The sequence below is a fragment of the Danio rerio genome, chromosome 24 (genome assembly GCF_049306965.1).
Source record: "Danio rerio strain Tuebingen ecotype United States chromosome 24, GRCz12tu, whole genome shotgun sequence".
In the NCBI taxonomy this organism is placed as follows: Eukaryota; Metazoa; Chordata; class Actinopteri; order Cypriniformes; family Danionidae; genus Danio; species Danio rerio.
In genome coordinates, this window is record NC_133199.1 from 11,180,428 (window position 1) to 11,196,571 (window position 16,144).

Genomic DNA, 16,144 nt, shown 5'->3' on the forward strand with positions numbered 1-16,144 from the left:
AGGATTAACTTTTATTTAACAATTCATTTTAACCCATTAACTAACAGTTATTAATGATCTATTAACTAGTTATAATGGATAGTTATTCAAAAGTGTTACCGTAACAACAATTTTCACGTGGAAAAGGTTGTTTTGCATTCATACTTAAGCAATAAAAAAGTTTATTGTACCTAATCTCTGTGAGAATTCATAGAACTTCTTTAGTTTGCCTACTAATGGCACCACAGCAGCCCATGCCTGGTCTTGTAATGCCTCATCATTAGGGTTCTGGATTGCCTGTAAAAACAAACAGCACATCACAATATTACAACATCTGGAGAGTTATAAACGTTTCCACGAGTTTAAACGGGACATATTATTTTATGACAGTATGAGGCTGTGCTCGAGCTGCTTATGTGAGATGATGTTTTTAAATGATGTGCTTTTGAGGGTGGCATTTTGAAGATGTAAATTACGCCAAATCCAAACACACAAGGTTTCTTTGATTTATTTTACTTTCCATTATGACACTGGACAGAATGTCTAGTCAATGCTTTTGCACTCTACCTTAACGTGCTTTTCAATTTTTAAATACATGCGGCTCATTAAAATAATTACTGACTGTTCTGACATAAAAAAGGAATGTGCCACGTTCTTTTGAGCAAATTAAAAGAGAGAGCGAGAAAAAAGAAAACATTCACTTTCATTCTGCTAAAGATGCCAGTCCATGGCAACTGTATCTGTATAGCAACAGTATCCGTGGCAACAAGAGTATCATTCACACTGACACTCACTCAAACTGAGGCGTGAATGAGTAAAACAGAGAATTTCAAATCACGCACACGCAAGATGTAATATGAAGCCACCGATATTGTTCCCTCAACACAATCTGTGTTCATTTTTCATGAACAACTTGATATGTGCATACATATGAATCAAACACAATCGTCTGTCATCTGTTGAGTGTGTATGTACCTCTCGTATCTCTTGGCCTGCGCCTTTATATGCTTGCAGTTCGTCAAGTATTCCCAGTGCATCTTTTAGGACGACATCCACTTCTTCCCACGTTTCCCGCTCTGCTTCTGTTGGCTGGGCATCTTATGGAAGAGAGAGAAAAAAAAAACTAGCAATGAATAGAGTGCATTTCAAGGTTTTTATTCAATAGGTCTTTCAAGGGCACATTTCATCAGTATCTGACACATTTAGAGCAAATTCACTGGATGTCTTCAATGCATGAATGGGCATCAGAGCTTCACACCTTAGAGAATGAAGCAAAATTAAAATGAAGACAAATAGAAAAAGCAAACAGAATATATGGTTACATTCGTTATTAATGGTTCAGGACACCCTTGAGTACTTTTGTTTTGAAATTTTACCATTTGTGTGAGTCAAGCATTCTTTTAAGACAACGTTAGAGCAAACTTCATCCTTTGGGGATTTTGGGGGCAGGATCAAAATTATTGACGTAGCGCAAATCTGCTAGTGAAGTGATGACGTGTTGGTTTTTCATTAATATTCATAGATGAGTTTTCCTATCCTATTAGAAGACCCTGCTTCCTAATTATTCATGAGAGCACGAGCTTTCCAAAGGCAAGGCAGACCTGCCAAGCTGTGAGACCCAATGACTGAGTAAGACCACATCCGTGTATGGAAAGCAGTATAAAGCCGTTAATGAAGGGGTTGTAACATCATGTGTTTGTTTCCATGATTCACAGGGTTTATTGCATGTTTTTCCCTGCAATGCTGTTAGTGCTTTTATAGCAAAGCTATTGGTTTACAGCAAGCACTTTTGTCGGGAGGGCTGTACCAGAATGGCAGACTTTTTGTTTTATCAGTTGAGTTTGTTACCAGTCAGACACATCACCTAAATCCTTGCTGCTGTTCGCCTATTTTTAAAATCCTAAAGGCTTTTAAAAGGAAGGCTACTGATTGGAATAGATAGTGAAAGAGACCTGCTGCACTGCCACACTGCGTCTGCATTCAGACCTGGGGATTCAGAAGGAGAGAAATCCCCCTCATTTATAGTGTTTACATGATTATCTTAATAATGATATAACAAATTGTTGTATGTATTTAAAATTACAAATAACATATGTAGCTGGGCATATAAGTACTGTTTATTTCTTTGCATTTTAACTTTGTAAAGGAAAAAATCATGTGTCTCCCTCATGGTGTTTCTCATTTTGTGAGCCAACTGACAACAGTTGTTCGCTCACTTCTTTCTCCTCCTGCTGTCGGCGTTCAGTTTTTACATTTACAAAGTCTGCCATGTAAATAGCAAATGTGCCATGGCAAGACGAAAAGGACTTTTAAAGGGAAAGTGAGATGAGACTCTGATTGGTTTAATGCACGTTATGCTAAAAACATTCTTACAACTCATTATAAAAAAATAAGTACAACCCTGTTAGACCATGCACCAGGGGACAGAGTCTATTTTTCCACCATTAAAATAGCAAAAGGGGATTCGGCCAAACACTTAATGCTTTTGCGCCATGTGCTTCAGACTTTGAGTCTAGATTGTTAAAATAGAGCCCAATGTTTTTAAAATATTAAATTATTTTTAAAACGTTTTTAAGTATTTCTGTTTCAAATGAATTATGTTCTTTTGAAATTTCTTTTAATAACAATAAAAACTGTTTTCAACACTGATAATAATAATAATTATTGCTATTTTAATACTAACAATACTACTACTACTACTACTACTACTACTACTAATAATAATAATAATAATAATAATAATAATAACAATAACAATAATGTCTTAAAGGGTTAGTTAAATGAAAATATCTAATTTGGTTATTAATTCTGTTATTAATCATGTTGTTCACATACCTTCTTTCATCTTCGTACTGCAAGCGTCCTGAGACATTCAAAGTCCAGAAAAGGAAACAAAAACTTTCCATGTGATTTAAGTGGTTCAACTGTAATCATACAAAGCACCAAGAACCTTTTTGTGTGGCAAAAAATAAATAAAATAATAATAATTGTATATATATATATATATATATATATATATATATATATATATATATATATATATATATATATATATATATATATATATATATATATATATATATATATTTGCCTTCCACAACAAATCATGGGGTCAGAAGTACAACATGCACATGTTGTATTGCCCATAATAAACACATTTCCTGACGAACAAAGCTATTATTATTATTATGTATTTTATTTGGCTCACAAAAGGGTTCCTGGATCTTTATATGATTAGTTAAACCTCTGACATTATATGGACAGTTTTAACAACGTTTTTGGTTACTTTTAGGACTTTGAACGTTTTAGGATTGTTGTTGGTTATATAGAGGATGAGGGAGCTCTCCTATCTAAACTAAAATATTTTAATTTGTGTTCTGAAGATGAATGAAGCACTTAAGAAAACTGAAATGACATGATGATCAGAAATTATTAATAGGAATTTCATTGTTGGGGGAAACCAATTCTTTCAGCATTTAAGCAATTTCATTTTTAAAGACTCTGATGAGTTGCTTTGCTGCAGTGCACTTGTCAAATTCCAAATTTCAATGTTTTGAGAAACCATTGACTTGGAATGTACAGTAGGAAAAACAAATACTATGAAAGTCAATGGTTACATGGTTCTAGCTTTCTTTAAAATATCTTCTTTAGTGTTCAACAGATAGAAATAAAGTCATAAATGTTTAGAAACGCTTGAAGATCAGTAAATAGTGAGTCAATTTCATTTTTTGGTAAACTATCCCTTCAAGAAAAATTGAACTCTGGATTAAATTATTCCTTTAACAGAGCCTCCCTAAGTTAAAACTTCTCAACTAAACCCGTTTCATATGCTTAAAAGGCAAAGTGTGGAATTTAAAATGGTGGAAACTTCTATGCCACATCTAAAGAGAACCCTGAGAGAGACATTGGCAGCGGTTGACTACAGCTGGCTTTAAGTGCAGTTTTAAAAATGAAGGGCCTCCTCCTTTCTTATCAGATGTTCAAATCCCACATAACAAAAGAAGAATGACCTTTCAGCCAGTATGTTTTCATCTTGAAAAAAAGTAGGTTCTATTCCAATGATCTGTGTCTTATAACCCTATTATTGTTACATAACCCTTGAGCAGACACTATAGGAACTGTTTTTATAGGCATCTGCCTGATGACCCATGAATGAGCTGATTGTTTTGAGGTAACTCTCTATCGCCCCCTCTCTTTCCTCAAAAGAACAGCTACTCTATGTGACTAAAAATGGACGCAAACATGGTTGGGTGGAAATGTTCTGTGGGCAAGAGTAATAAAAGACAGGAAACTCTAGTTTTCCACTGTCTCCTTTTCTTTGGTTCATTCACCTTCCTTTGCTTTGAAGGCGGTTTTTAGGATCAGACAAATAAGATGGCAGCAGATTGTGTGTGGTTCGTGAACTATTCTCAAGGGCAAAGGAGTTTAAGATAGTATCAAGTCCTAAACTTGAGATTCTGTATAGACCAATGGGGAACTGGGGAACTTTGTTTTTTATTTAGTGACCTGATATTGACCTACACTAGAGCTCCCAGAATCTAGCTTGCTGGCATAGTTCCCGAACAAGGTCATGAAAAGGCAAGACTGTTTACAGGCAATAAATTAAGTGGGCCAGGCATGGCCTAATAGTTAAAGTTACACTTGTCATTCAAAGGTTGCAGGTTTAAATCCAGGCATTAGCAGGGATTGTAGATAAATATATGTACATATCCAGTACTCTCTTCCCCTAACAATACCATGGCTTGAGCTAAATGAACAACGCCAATGGTTTCCCACTGCTCTGTGTGCATATTCATGTATGTGTGTGTGTGTTGCTTTGCATAACTGCATCTACTAAATGAAAACGAAACTAAAGTAGGGCAGCACAGTGGCGCAGTGGGTAGCACAATCGCCTCACAGAAAGAAGGTCACTGGTTTGAGCTCCAGCTGGGTCAGTTGGCATTTCTTTGAGGAGTTTGCATGTTCTCCCCCATGTTCATGTGGGTTTCCTCCGGGTGCTCTGGTTACCCGACAGGTCCAAAAGAATGTGGTATAGGTGAATTGGTTAAGCTAAATTGGCTGTAGTGTATGTGTGTAAATGAGAATGTATGGATGTTTCCCAGTGATGGGTTGCAGCTTAAAGGGCATCCACTGCGTAAAACATATGCTGGATAAATTGGCGGTTCATTCCGCTGTGGCCACCACAGATAAATGGAGGGACTAAGCAGAAAAGAAAATGAATGAATGAATGAATAAACGAAAGTATCTCACTTTCAAAATCGAGGAAGAAGTTGGGTTCTTGTTCAAGGTCTGTGCATGTTAACACTTTAAGGAGGTTCCCCATGACAAAGTACCTAAAGGGAAACAGAAAAAAGACAATGAGTTAAGTGACATGCTTTAAACAGAAATCACGATTCTGGAGGTCAGGTCATTTAAGTGTTGAACTTTGATTCTATCGTGGCATCTTCACCATCACTCAAGAAACAATTGACCAGAAAGCAGCCGATGCTCCTTCCCCTTACCCCACAGCTTCCACTCTCCAGACACATTGGTTTTCCTGTGCAGGGACTCGGGTCGACCAGATGTCACCCCTTTAACCCCCCCTCCTTCATCACACACACACACAGTTACGGGAATCCCTGTGCCTTGGTGGCCAGAGCTAACCGTGCATGTCATGCCTACTGCTCATGTTCAGTTCCCTATTGAGGGGCCCCAAGCTGTCAAAGTAAAGATTTAGGAAGTATAATAATGTTTTTACATGTAAAAACAACCCTCTTGAAACCCTTAATTCTCTAGGGACAAGGTCAAGTTTTAGAAAATTAATCTGTTATTATCTCAGTGTAAACTACAGAAACACAACTTTCTAAAGCAATTTTGTCATTCGCATGAGTAGTACATGTTCGGTCAAAAGGCAAATAAAATGAAAAATTAAGTTAAATTAAATATAAAAAAATTAATAAAAATAAATAAAAAATAAAGTAAAATAATCCATTTGAACGGGATTAAGTTTGTGACCCTGACAATGCTGTATGTGTGATTTTGTTCTAATGTATTACAATGATTACATGTAAAAGGTTTATGCTTTTAGCAAAGGGTTGTCATATAAATATACACTTAAATTCATTGCACTTAAAAGTCCAAAATTATTAGCCAAAAAATATTTTTGCACATTAAAAAATAAGTCAATAATAATAAATTCAGCCTCATGTTGTGTCAATCACATTTACACACTGCCTCCGAAACCTTTGGCAGTGATTAATTCATATCGCTTTAAGTTGTTTTTACATTTTTCACATCCGCAGAAAACACTTTGAGAGGTGTTCAGACAATTCAGACCACCGTACAAGCAAAAGCTAAAATAAAAAAATGCTGTCACTTGGAGCACAGAGCACTTTATACAAACATAGAGCGGAATTTATAGATAGGATGTGGTGGATGGTAGAGAACCACTTCTGTAGCCTATTGTACACTGAAAAAATGAAAATTCCAGAATTCCAAACTCCACTACACAAAGACCAGTGGTGGAAAGAGTACTGAAAAATCATACTAAAGTAAAAAAAAGTCAGACGTATTAGCCTCTCTGTTTATTTTTTTCCCCCAATTTCTGTTTAATGGAGGGAAGATTGTTTCAGCACATTTCTAAACATAATAGTTTTAAAAAACAATTTCTAATAAATATTTTACTTGATATTTTTCAAGACACTTCTATACAGCTTAAAGTGACATTTAAAGTCGTAACTAGGTTAAAAAGGTTAACTAGGTAGGTTAGGGTAATTAGGCTAGTTATTCTATAATGATAGTTTGTTCTGTAGACTATCGAAAGAAAATAGCTTAAAGGAGCTAATAATTTTGTCAAAAAAAAATGTTTTTTAAAAAATTCAAAACTGCTTTTATTCTAGCCGAGAAAAAAAAAAACAAATAAGTCTTTTTCCAGAAGAAAAAATATTATCAGACATACTGTGAAAATGTCCTTGCTCTGTTAAACATCATTTGGGAAATAAAAAAATAATAATAAAAAAATCAAAGGGGGGCTAATAATTCTGAATTTAACTGTATGTCTATATAAACTGAGCTAAGTGTGAATAAGTAAAAAATAAGTAAAACAATAAGGAGCAAAATGTGTTTTGATTTGTTGCCATATGTTCAGACCAGCGCAACCCTTATTTTCACGTTTTGCGGCACATTCTTTAAATAGCAAATCCATTTGCGCCACTTTGTGGACTCATGCGTGTTCTGGCCAAAAAGGAGGTGTGTTAAGGCGCATTGTTGGCATGCTGTTATTTTTAAGAACTGAAATGGACCACACCACTGACCCAACTAAAACCTAGTCTAAAGTCCAACGCAGTGCGCAGTAGTTATGCACCTGTGCAGGTCCAAAACGCTTACACGCTACTTAACACATACAGGATAAACAGCAACAAACAAATATCTTCACATATATAAAAAAAATAATAATAATAATTAATTAAAATGTTACAAAAATTATTATTTTCTACATAAATATAAAAACCAATACCTCCATGCCTTAATTGACTTAATGGCTTAATTCAGTTAATTCATGGCCATTTGCATGTATTATATTCATATTTTAATTTGTTTTAATAAAAGACAAGTTTAGATTTGTCCACCTTTTGGGTTTTGGAGATGTATACATCACCATATGGGGCATAAGAATGGGACGCATGTTTGGATTTTATTCCATTTTTTTGATCACACTTCATTATTACTGTTCATTTACTTGTTTGCTGGAAATTAGACCTAAATATATAGAAATAGTTTTGAAACAAATCTTTGCATATAACAAATTAAATTAAATATGTAGGCTAATGAATGTCTTCAGTAGAGTGTGGACAACAATGTATCCTTATCCAGTAAAGTACAAGAGTAAAGAGTAAAAGTAAAGAGAAATTAAAGAGAAAGTAAAGAGTCTGAATGGAGTCTGAATCATTCTTTATCATCGCGATGCAGATGATCAGTTTAACTGTTGTCCCGCTAGTCAGTTTTACAAAGTCCACCATGTAAATAGCAAATGTGCCATGGCACGACACAACTGACTCTTAAAGGCAATGGGAGATGAGACTTTGATTGTTTTAATGCATGTTATGCTTAAAACACACCCATAACTCATTAAGAGAATAAGCAGAGCGTATTTTCCCCTCCTTACAATTGCAAATGTAGATTCTGAGACGCGCTTAAAACTTTTGTGCCATGTGCTTTAGACTATGCGCCTAGATCATTAAAATAAAGCACTTAGTCTCTATTTCAGAGGTCGCCACAGCGGAATCAACCATACGTTGACAAATATAGCTTGCTGTTTCACAATGTTGGTGCACACAACTTTTTAGCAATTGAAAAAAAAAGCAGCTACTGTAAAATCACAATACATCTCCTTGCTCTTATTAAAGCTATAACATACAAAACATCTTGTGAGACTTTCTGTGAGAAAACAGGCCACAAAAATTTTCTGCAAACTTATAGAACAAATAGTTGTGGGGCATGACATCCTTCCTGCAACATATACCAAACTCCAGACTCCAAAACTGTCACCTGACATCAAACCTGATAAACACTGAGAGTTGTGGTGGAGGCATTTTCCCATTCGTTTACGGTTACATTTCTCTGTAAAATAGCTGCTCTTATCAAGAACTCCAGCGGTCTGGTGGTAAACCTTTGTCAAGAAACTCTGGTTTGAATATTCCATCAGAATCCCATCATGGTAAGTTATATTGTAAACATATGTTTATATATCTGAATACATTAAACATTTGCCAAGATACAGTACATTTGAAGTTAGTAACCAGCTGTATTTATTTATCAAATAGACAATTAGCTGTAGATGATTTATTTAACCACAACTTAAGAAATCAGACATTATGTCTGATTTCATGGCAATTAATGGTAAAATCTTAGAAGAGACTGTGCAAGCTATGAAAACATCAACCTGCAGTCTTGACACGCTCCCCATATCATTCTTTAAAGCAGTGTTTACCTGTTTAGAAATGGATCTTCTAAAAGTGGCAAATGCTTCACTTCTTTCAGGGATTTTTACAAACTCACTTAAAACTGCAGTTGTTTAACCCCTCTTGAAGAAGAGCAACCTGGATAACACCCTATTGAGCAATTACAGACCAATCTCAAATCTCCCTTTCATTGGCAAAATCATCGAAAAAGTTGTTTTCAACCAGGTTAACAAGTTCTTAACAAATTCTTTCAATCTGGTTTCAGACCACATCACAGTACAGAGAGCGCTTTTATAAAGATAATCAATGATATACGCCTAAATACAGATTCAGGCAAGCTAACAGTGCTGGTAATGCTCGATCTCAGTGCTGCATTTGACACTGTCGATCACAGCATACTTCTGGATAGGCTGGAAAACTGGGTTGGGCTGTCTGGCACGGTCTTCAAATGGTTTAGATCTTACCTTGAAGGTAGAGGTTACCATGTAAGTATAGGTGACCATAGGTCGAGGTGGACACCCATGACGTGTGGAGTCCCACAAGGTTCGATTCTGGCACCTCTCCTGTTCAACCTTTACATGCTCCCTCTGAACCAAATAATGAGAAAGAACCAAATTTCCTACCACAGCTATGCTGATGACACTCAGATCTACCTGGCCTTACTGCCTAATGACTACAGCCCCATTGACACCCTCTGCCAATGCATTGATGAAATTAACAATTGGATGTGCCAAAACTTTCTTCAGTTAAACAAAGAGAAAACTGAAATGATTGCGTTTGGGAACAGAGATAAGGTTCTCAAGGTAAACGCGTACCTTGTTACTAAAGGTCAAACAACAAAAAATAAGGTCAAGAATCTTGGTGTGACTTTGGAGTCAGATCTGAGTTTCAATAGTCATGTCAAAGCTGTCAGTAAATCAGCATACTATCATCTCAAAAACATAGCAAGAATCAGATGCTTTGTTTCCAGTAAAGATTTAGAGAAACTTGTTCATGCTTTTATCAGCAGCAGGGTGGATTACTGTAACGGCCTCCTCACTGGCCTTCCTAAAAAGACAGACAGTTGCAGCTCATCCAGAACGCTACAGCCAGAATTCTGACCACCAGAAAATCAGAGCATATCACACCTGTCCTCAGGTCTCTACACTGGCTCCCAGTTACATTCAGAATAGAGTTTAAAGTATTATTACTGGTAAATCACCAGTACTACCATAAATCACTAAATGGCCTAGGACCTCAATACATTACAGATATGCTCACTGAATACAAACCTAACAGATCACTCAGATCATTAGGATCATATAAACTAGAAATTCCAAGAGTTCAGTCAAAGCAGGGTGAATCAGCTTTCAGCCACTATGCCCCCCGCTGCTGGAATCAGCTTCAAGAAATGATCAGATGTGCTCCAACATTAGGCACATTCAAATCAAGACTGAAAACACATCTGTTTAGCTGTGCCTTTACTGAATGAGCACTGTGCTCCGTCCGACAGATTGTGCTATTATGTTTTTCTCCTCTTCTTCATTCTTTTATATCACATTTTACCTGTTTTTATGTTTTTTTAATCAGTTTTATTAATTGTTTTTATTTTTTTTACTTGTACTGAATTGCCACTGTGTATGAAATGTGCTATATAAATAAACTTGCCTTGCCTTGCCTTGCCTTGCCTTGCTTAACCAAAACAGCATTCATAAATAAACCTTTAAATTAAATTAAATTAAATTAAATTAAATTAAATTAAATTAAATTAAATTAAATTAAATTAAATTAAATTTAATTTAATTTAATTTAATTTAATTAAAACTAACCCTCACAGAAACACCTGACAATCATTAGATAGAAAAAAAAAAACAAGTTCTGGCTGATTTATAAGCATTTTTAGTAGGATGTTTTTGTATTTCACCATATACTGTATGTGAAAACAACAAGTACAGTATAGCTAAACCTGTAAACACAAACATATTCCTGCACTCACACCCACACAAATATCAGTTATGTGGTAGCACAGACGTACAATGTGTCTTGACTGAAAAATCTGTATCTCTTTCATAGACAGTCAAAAAGGCTGCTACATACAAAGACTAGGCTTTATTTACTTTCACCTAGAACAAAATATGCAAGAGAAGAAGACGAGAAGGAAAAGGTCATTCTAGGCCATAACAACAGCTACATATTACCCATGATTCCTGTGCCTGTGGCGGGAAGAGTTATACGCAAGCCTGCAGACAAATGTAGGTCACAGACATGTGCGTGTGTATGAGTGTGAATTGGTGTTATATAATCTCTATGACAACAGAAAAACAGAACACTTGTAAAAGACATATTCAAAGTCCACATGAAATCAAACTTTACATTGTTTATTTTGCTACTGCACACTGTTCATCTTAAGAAGAACAAATCAATCCATGCACGTTTTGGTAAGCAGAAGATTTGATTCCACTCTGAAATGCCAAAGCTTCTCTGATGACACTAGTTAGATGGCTTGGGTGAAAGATGCTTAGCCATATCCCTTCAACTGTTAATTTGCTGTAGAGTGGAAGTGCAAAAAAAAGACCACCCTCTACTCTAATATTTTGTTTAAGTTAGAAATATGTCATCATATTGAAATATAAGTCTGCAGTAACTTCAGTTTCACATAGACTATAAAGTGACAAAAGTCACCTGAGATTTATTTGAGAAATATCATTATTTTATTTTGCACATGGGTTGCTATGCATGCTAGTAAAATATGGCTTTAAAAACTGTGTCTGGTTATTTATATGATCCTATGTGGTCTGATTTCAGAGATACTGGAATCTCGATGTGGCTCTGTGACTAAACTGCACACATTTTCAGTGGTCAAAAGCCAAATGTGTCACTTTGCTTTCACTTTCACTTTTTATCATAGGCTTGTAACTCTAGAAGTATTAAAGCAAATTTCCTTCAAGATTATCAATCCTGATCAAATTTTCTAATGTTGCCTTATGTTTTAAGGCCCTGTATCCTTCAGTCTCAGAGATATTGGGACCACAGTAAGGTCTAGTGTACAAACTGTTGAAGTTTACAAACTTTCCATGACCAAAAAATAAATGTGGGTCACTTTGCTTTTGGTTGATGTTTAAAATATTCATAAACACGTCTTGAAATGTCTTGTTTACTTCACAAAAAGGTTCTGTCTGCCTGTAACTCAAGAAATTTTGTACTGAGTGTTTGAACGATTGGTATCTTCAGGAGATTTAAAATAAACAAAATTCCCTCGGTCAAATAGTTTTTAAAACTACTGAAAATACATTGATAAGGTCAAGTTTTAGCACACAGACTGGGGCTAATAATTTTGACCTTAAGATGGCTCATAAAAAAATGTAAAACTGTTTTTATTCTAGCCGAAATAAAACAAATATGACTTTCTACAGAGGAAAAAATATTATCAGACATACAGTGAAAATACATTACACACACACACACACACACACACACACACACACACACACACACACACACACATTTATACAACAGTTCCTTCTGTGATTTTCTGCAAATAACAGCACTCGTCCAGCCATTCACTCTTGTGTATTACTCCGCCCACATTCAGCAACAAGCAGAGGACGCTCTCCAGTTTGACAAATATTGCTGCTGTCGGACAACATAATGAACTTTTGGGGCTTTTTTTATTTGAGAAGGTAGTTGTTTAGATTGCAACTATGCCGTTTATTTATAAGAAAAGTGCCTATTTTAAATATTTATCATTTCTGAGAGACAAAATGGTTGACGATGTTTATCCACAAGATGGCGACAGAGACCGCATAATAAGCCTTAAGAGAAAAACAGCGTTATTTCAAACTACAGCTGACCAAATCTTTATTAAACAAGTCAATTACCTTCTAAGTTGATCTCTCCCTTTTGTATGTTGTACATACTTAAATGGCATTTCATGGCGTTTAGCCTTATAATCTTAAAATGTCAGCAAAATCACCTGTTTTATCATCACTTTAGACATTACGCTAGATAATCATTCAATTACTAGCTCTAAAGTGACGTTAGTGAATGAGCAACAGTTTCTGCTGTTCTGAGACATCAGCTGTGAAGGAATGGCGTGTGAAGAAAGTAGTTCCTCTTACAAAAGAGTTGAGACTCTTTTGAGACTCAGTGTTTGATTTTATATATATATATATATATATATATATATATATATATATATATATATATATATATATATATATATATATATATACACATATATATATATATATATACACACATACGATTATACCCTGCAAACTCTACACAGAAATGTCAACTGGCCCAGCTGAGACCTAAACCAGTGATCTTCTTGCTGTGAGGCAACAGTGCTAACCACTAAGCCACTGTGCTGCCTCCTTAATATATCAGGCTTAATATATCAGGCTTAATTAAATATAACATAATTTAAATTTATTAAATTAGTTATTACTTCTGTCACTCGTTATTTGACTGAAAGCCCTCTGAGTAGCATGACACTCCACATGACATTGCAAAAGCAGGTTTAAATCCCACGACACTTGTATATGTCTGGGTCGGGAACATGGCAGCACGACAGAAAGGGTGTATGCAGAGAGACAGGAGACAGGCTGCTGACAGGTGGAAAGTTGAGACATGAACAGGTAGACAGGTGAGCAGGACGACAGAGACAGAGAGTGTCACAATGCTGAGGCGAATAGACAATAGGCAAGGAGATTTGACGATGAGTGACGTAGGTGAGGTTGAAGTCAGGTGAATGTCTGATACTTGTGTCTGGGACTATCTGTGTGTGGTTGAGGGTCTCAAACAGGTACAGGGACCCTTACATGGAAGATGCTGACAGTAAACCAATGATCAAAAGCGCTCTAACCCATACTGACAGAAGAAAGACAGGCCCGCGTCAGAGTACTCTAACCGTCTCAGACATTAACACTTCACAAAACAGACATGGACACATGGTGAGGGGCAGCGACAGGTTAAAGCCACGCTGAGGACCATGTGGAGGTGAGAGCTTAGCAAAGCTCAGGATTAGAGTTCAAGGTCAGTGGAATGAGTTGATTATCAATCTCACAAAGCAACTGCTGAAGCACTGCAGAATAACAGATTGGTTGCTTGGTTTTAAGACTTGTGGAGCTGCGTATCAATGGATTTGCTCTTCAGTGTTTGTACTTCCAGCAGTGAAAATTAGAACACAATTAAATGAACTAAACTGTGAAAACTTCAACTCTGAAAACTCTACTGACACAGTTTCAATCTACTAGAACTTCTGTTAAGCTGCTTTAACACAATCAATACATTTTAGTTTAGTTTCCACAAAAATATTAATTAGAACTGTTTTCTAAAACTATACAAAAAAATGTAAAAATAAATAAATTGTTGAGCACCAAATCAGAATATCAGAAAACGATCATGTAACCCGGATGTACTGAAAAACTAAACAATTTAGCAACTAGATGCTGCTCATTTGTGACATTATTATGATTAGAGCTGGGCAATATTGCAAAAAAAAACCAAACAAACAAACAAACAAAAAAACTATCAAAATATAATGTTTTATATAATTCGATATAGATAATTATTGAATCTTTTTTAACAATACATTTAGGAATATTTGGATTTTTTATTTAACCACTTTATTGTAATTTACAACAACATTACTAAGGAAAATAGTTTAAATATTTAATATTTAAAAAATATCTCTATCTATATAATAAAATAAACATAATTTTGGTGTTAAAGAGACTCTTAAACTTGATTAATAAAACGTTACAAAATGTGTGCAAAGGTAGATCAACATCTGTAAAGTATGAACAATAATGATACAGTAAGCCTTAAACTCTGTAAACAACACAAATTATGATAACCAAATCTGAGATTTTAAGTAAAGGAACTAACCATAACCATTATTCAAATACATAATTCAACATTACAAATTGGGAAGTTAAATGACTACATTACTCACTATGCTAAAATAATACTCTTTCATAGGGGGAGCTAGTGGCTGGGATGAACAAGAAAAGAAACCAAAAAGCCACTCTGGCAACATCCTTACATCCTTATTTATTTACAATCTCCTCAGTGTTGCTAGATGGCACTCATTTTCACATATGTTGTTATTCTGACCTGAAGTGACAAGTGGGTGGTTTCCTTCACCATTTTCTATGCATTTTGCGCTCACGCTTTTCTGGCGTCTCTCGTAACTAGGCGACCATCAAGCGTTTTCTCAGAGGATGACAAACAGACAAACTGCAGTTCCAATGGAAGTGTATGGAGAATAAAAAGCAGTGCAGTGCTTGGATGTGCTGTGTTTGTCTGAGGTAATTAGTCTGCTGTTATTACTGAAATGTGTATATTCCATACAAATTGTGAAGCATATTTGTTAGTTCTACTCACATGAACCGAAGTGCCCTTGCGGCATTAGGAAAAGTTCAGATGTTTGGAAAATGCGTGCAAGTTACGTGTGCGCCGCTTGCACACCATGTGCGCTTACATTCAAAATTACAAAATACACCCCAAGCACGTGCTCAGCAGCCACATTTTAATAAAACTACAGCCTTCATACCGAAACTTCATACAAAACTTTTTTATTGTTATTGACAATGGTGTTTGGTCAATAAATACCGATACCGATTTTACTGCACAGCCCTAATGATTAACTATGATTATTTTAGTCAATGTGGTAAACAAACTTACAATACAATCAATAGCATATTTAGCATACTTATTTATCCGCGATATGTCCAAAAAAAAAAAAAACTTATATGAGTGAGTTACACACTGAGGAAGGTGTTAATTTGTGAATTTGTTTTCTGAAAAATGTCAAATAAAAAAAATGTTAAAGTGAAAATATATATGAGTGTTTATATACTTCTTGAAACAATTCTCAATTCCACAGAAGAGTAGAATATCTGATAATAATGATGATCAAAAGTTTCCAAAATAATTAAAAATAACCTTTTTAAAATTAACCTAATTAAAATTAACCTTTTTTAACCTTTAACAAAGTGCACATTATCTTTAGTGCTTTTAAAACATGTTTAAATCCAATACATTTAATTAAATCAACCACATCCTATTTTGCAAAAGTCACACACATACTGTACGTTACAAGATTTGACTGATTTCCTTGTGAAATTGGGTTTTTAAGGAGAAATTAAAGTTAAGAGGATGTGGTGCTGTCAAAGTTTTTTGATAAATTGCGCAGCTCTAATAGTAACAAGGATAAACACCAATCACATTAGTCTCTAAAA

At 35.2% G+C, this 16,144-nt stretch overlaps 1 protein-coding gene across 1 annotated transcript in view; it reads right to left on the reverse strand.

The window, feature by feature from the left end:
• Positions 1-16,144, reverse strand: part of fam49bb (family with sequence similarity 49 member Bb) — a 104,338-nt gene that overhangs the window by 29,905 nt on the left and 58,289 nt on the right. Inside the window, 3 exon segments of the mRNA NM_207078.1 lie at positions 171-276; positions 955-1,076; positions 5,230-5,312. Coding sequence (NP_996961.1) covers positions 171-276; positions 955-1,076; positions 5,230-5,302 — 301 coding nt within the window. The 5' untranslated portion in view covers positions 5,303-5,312.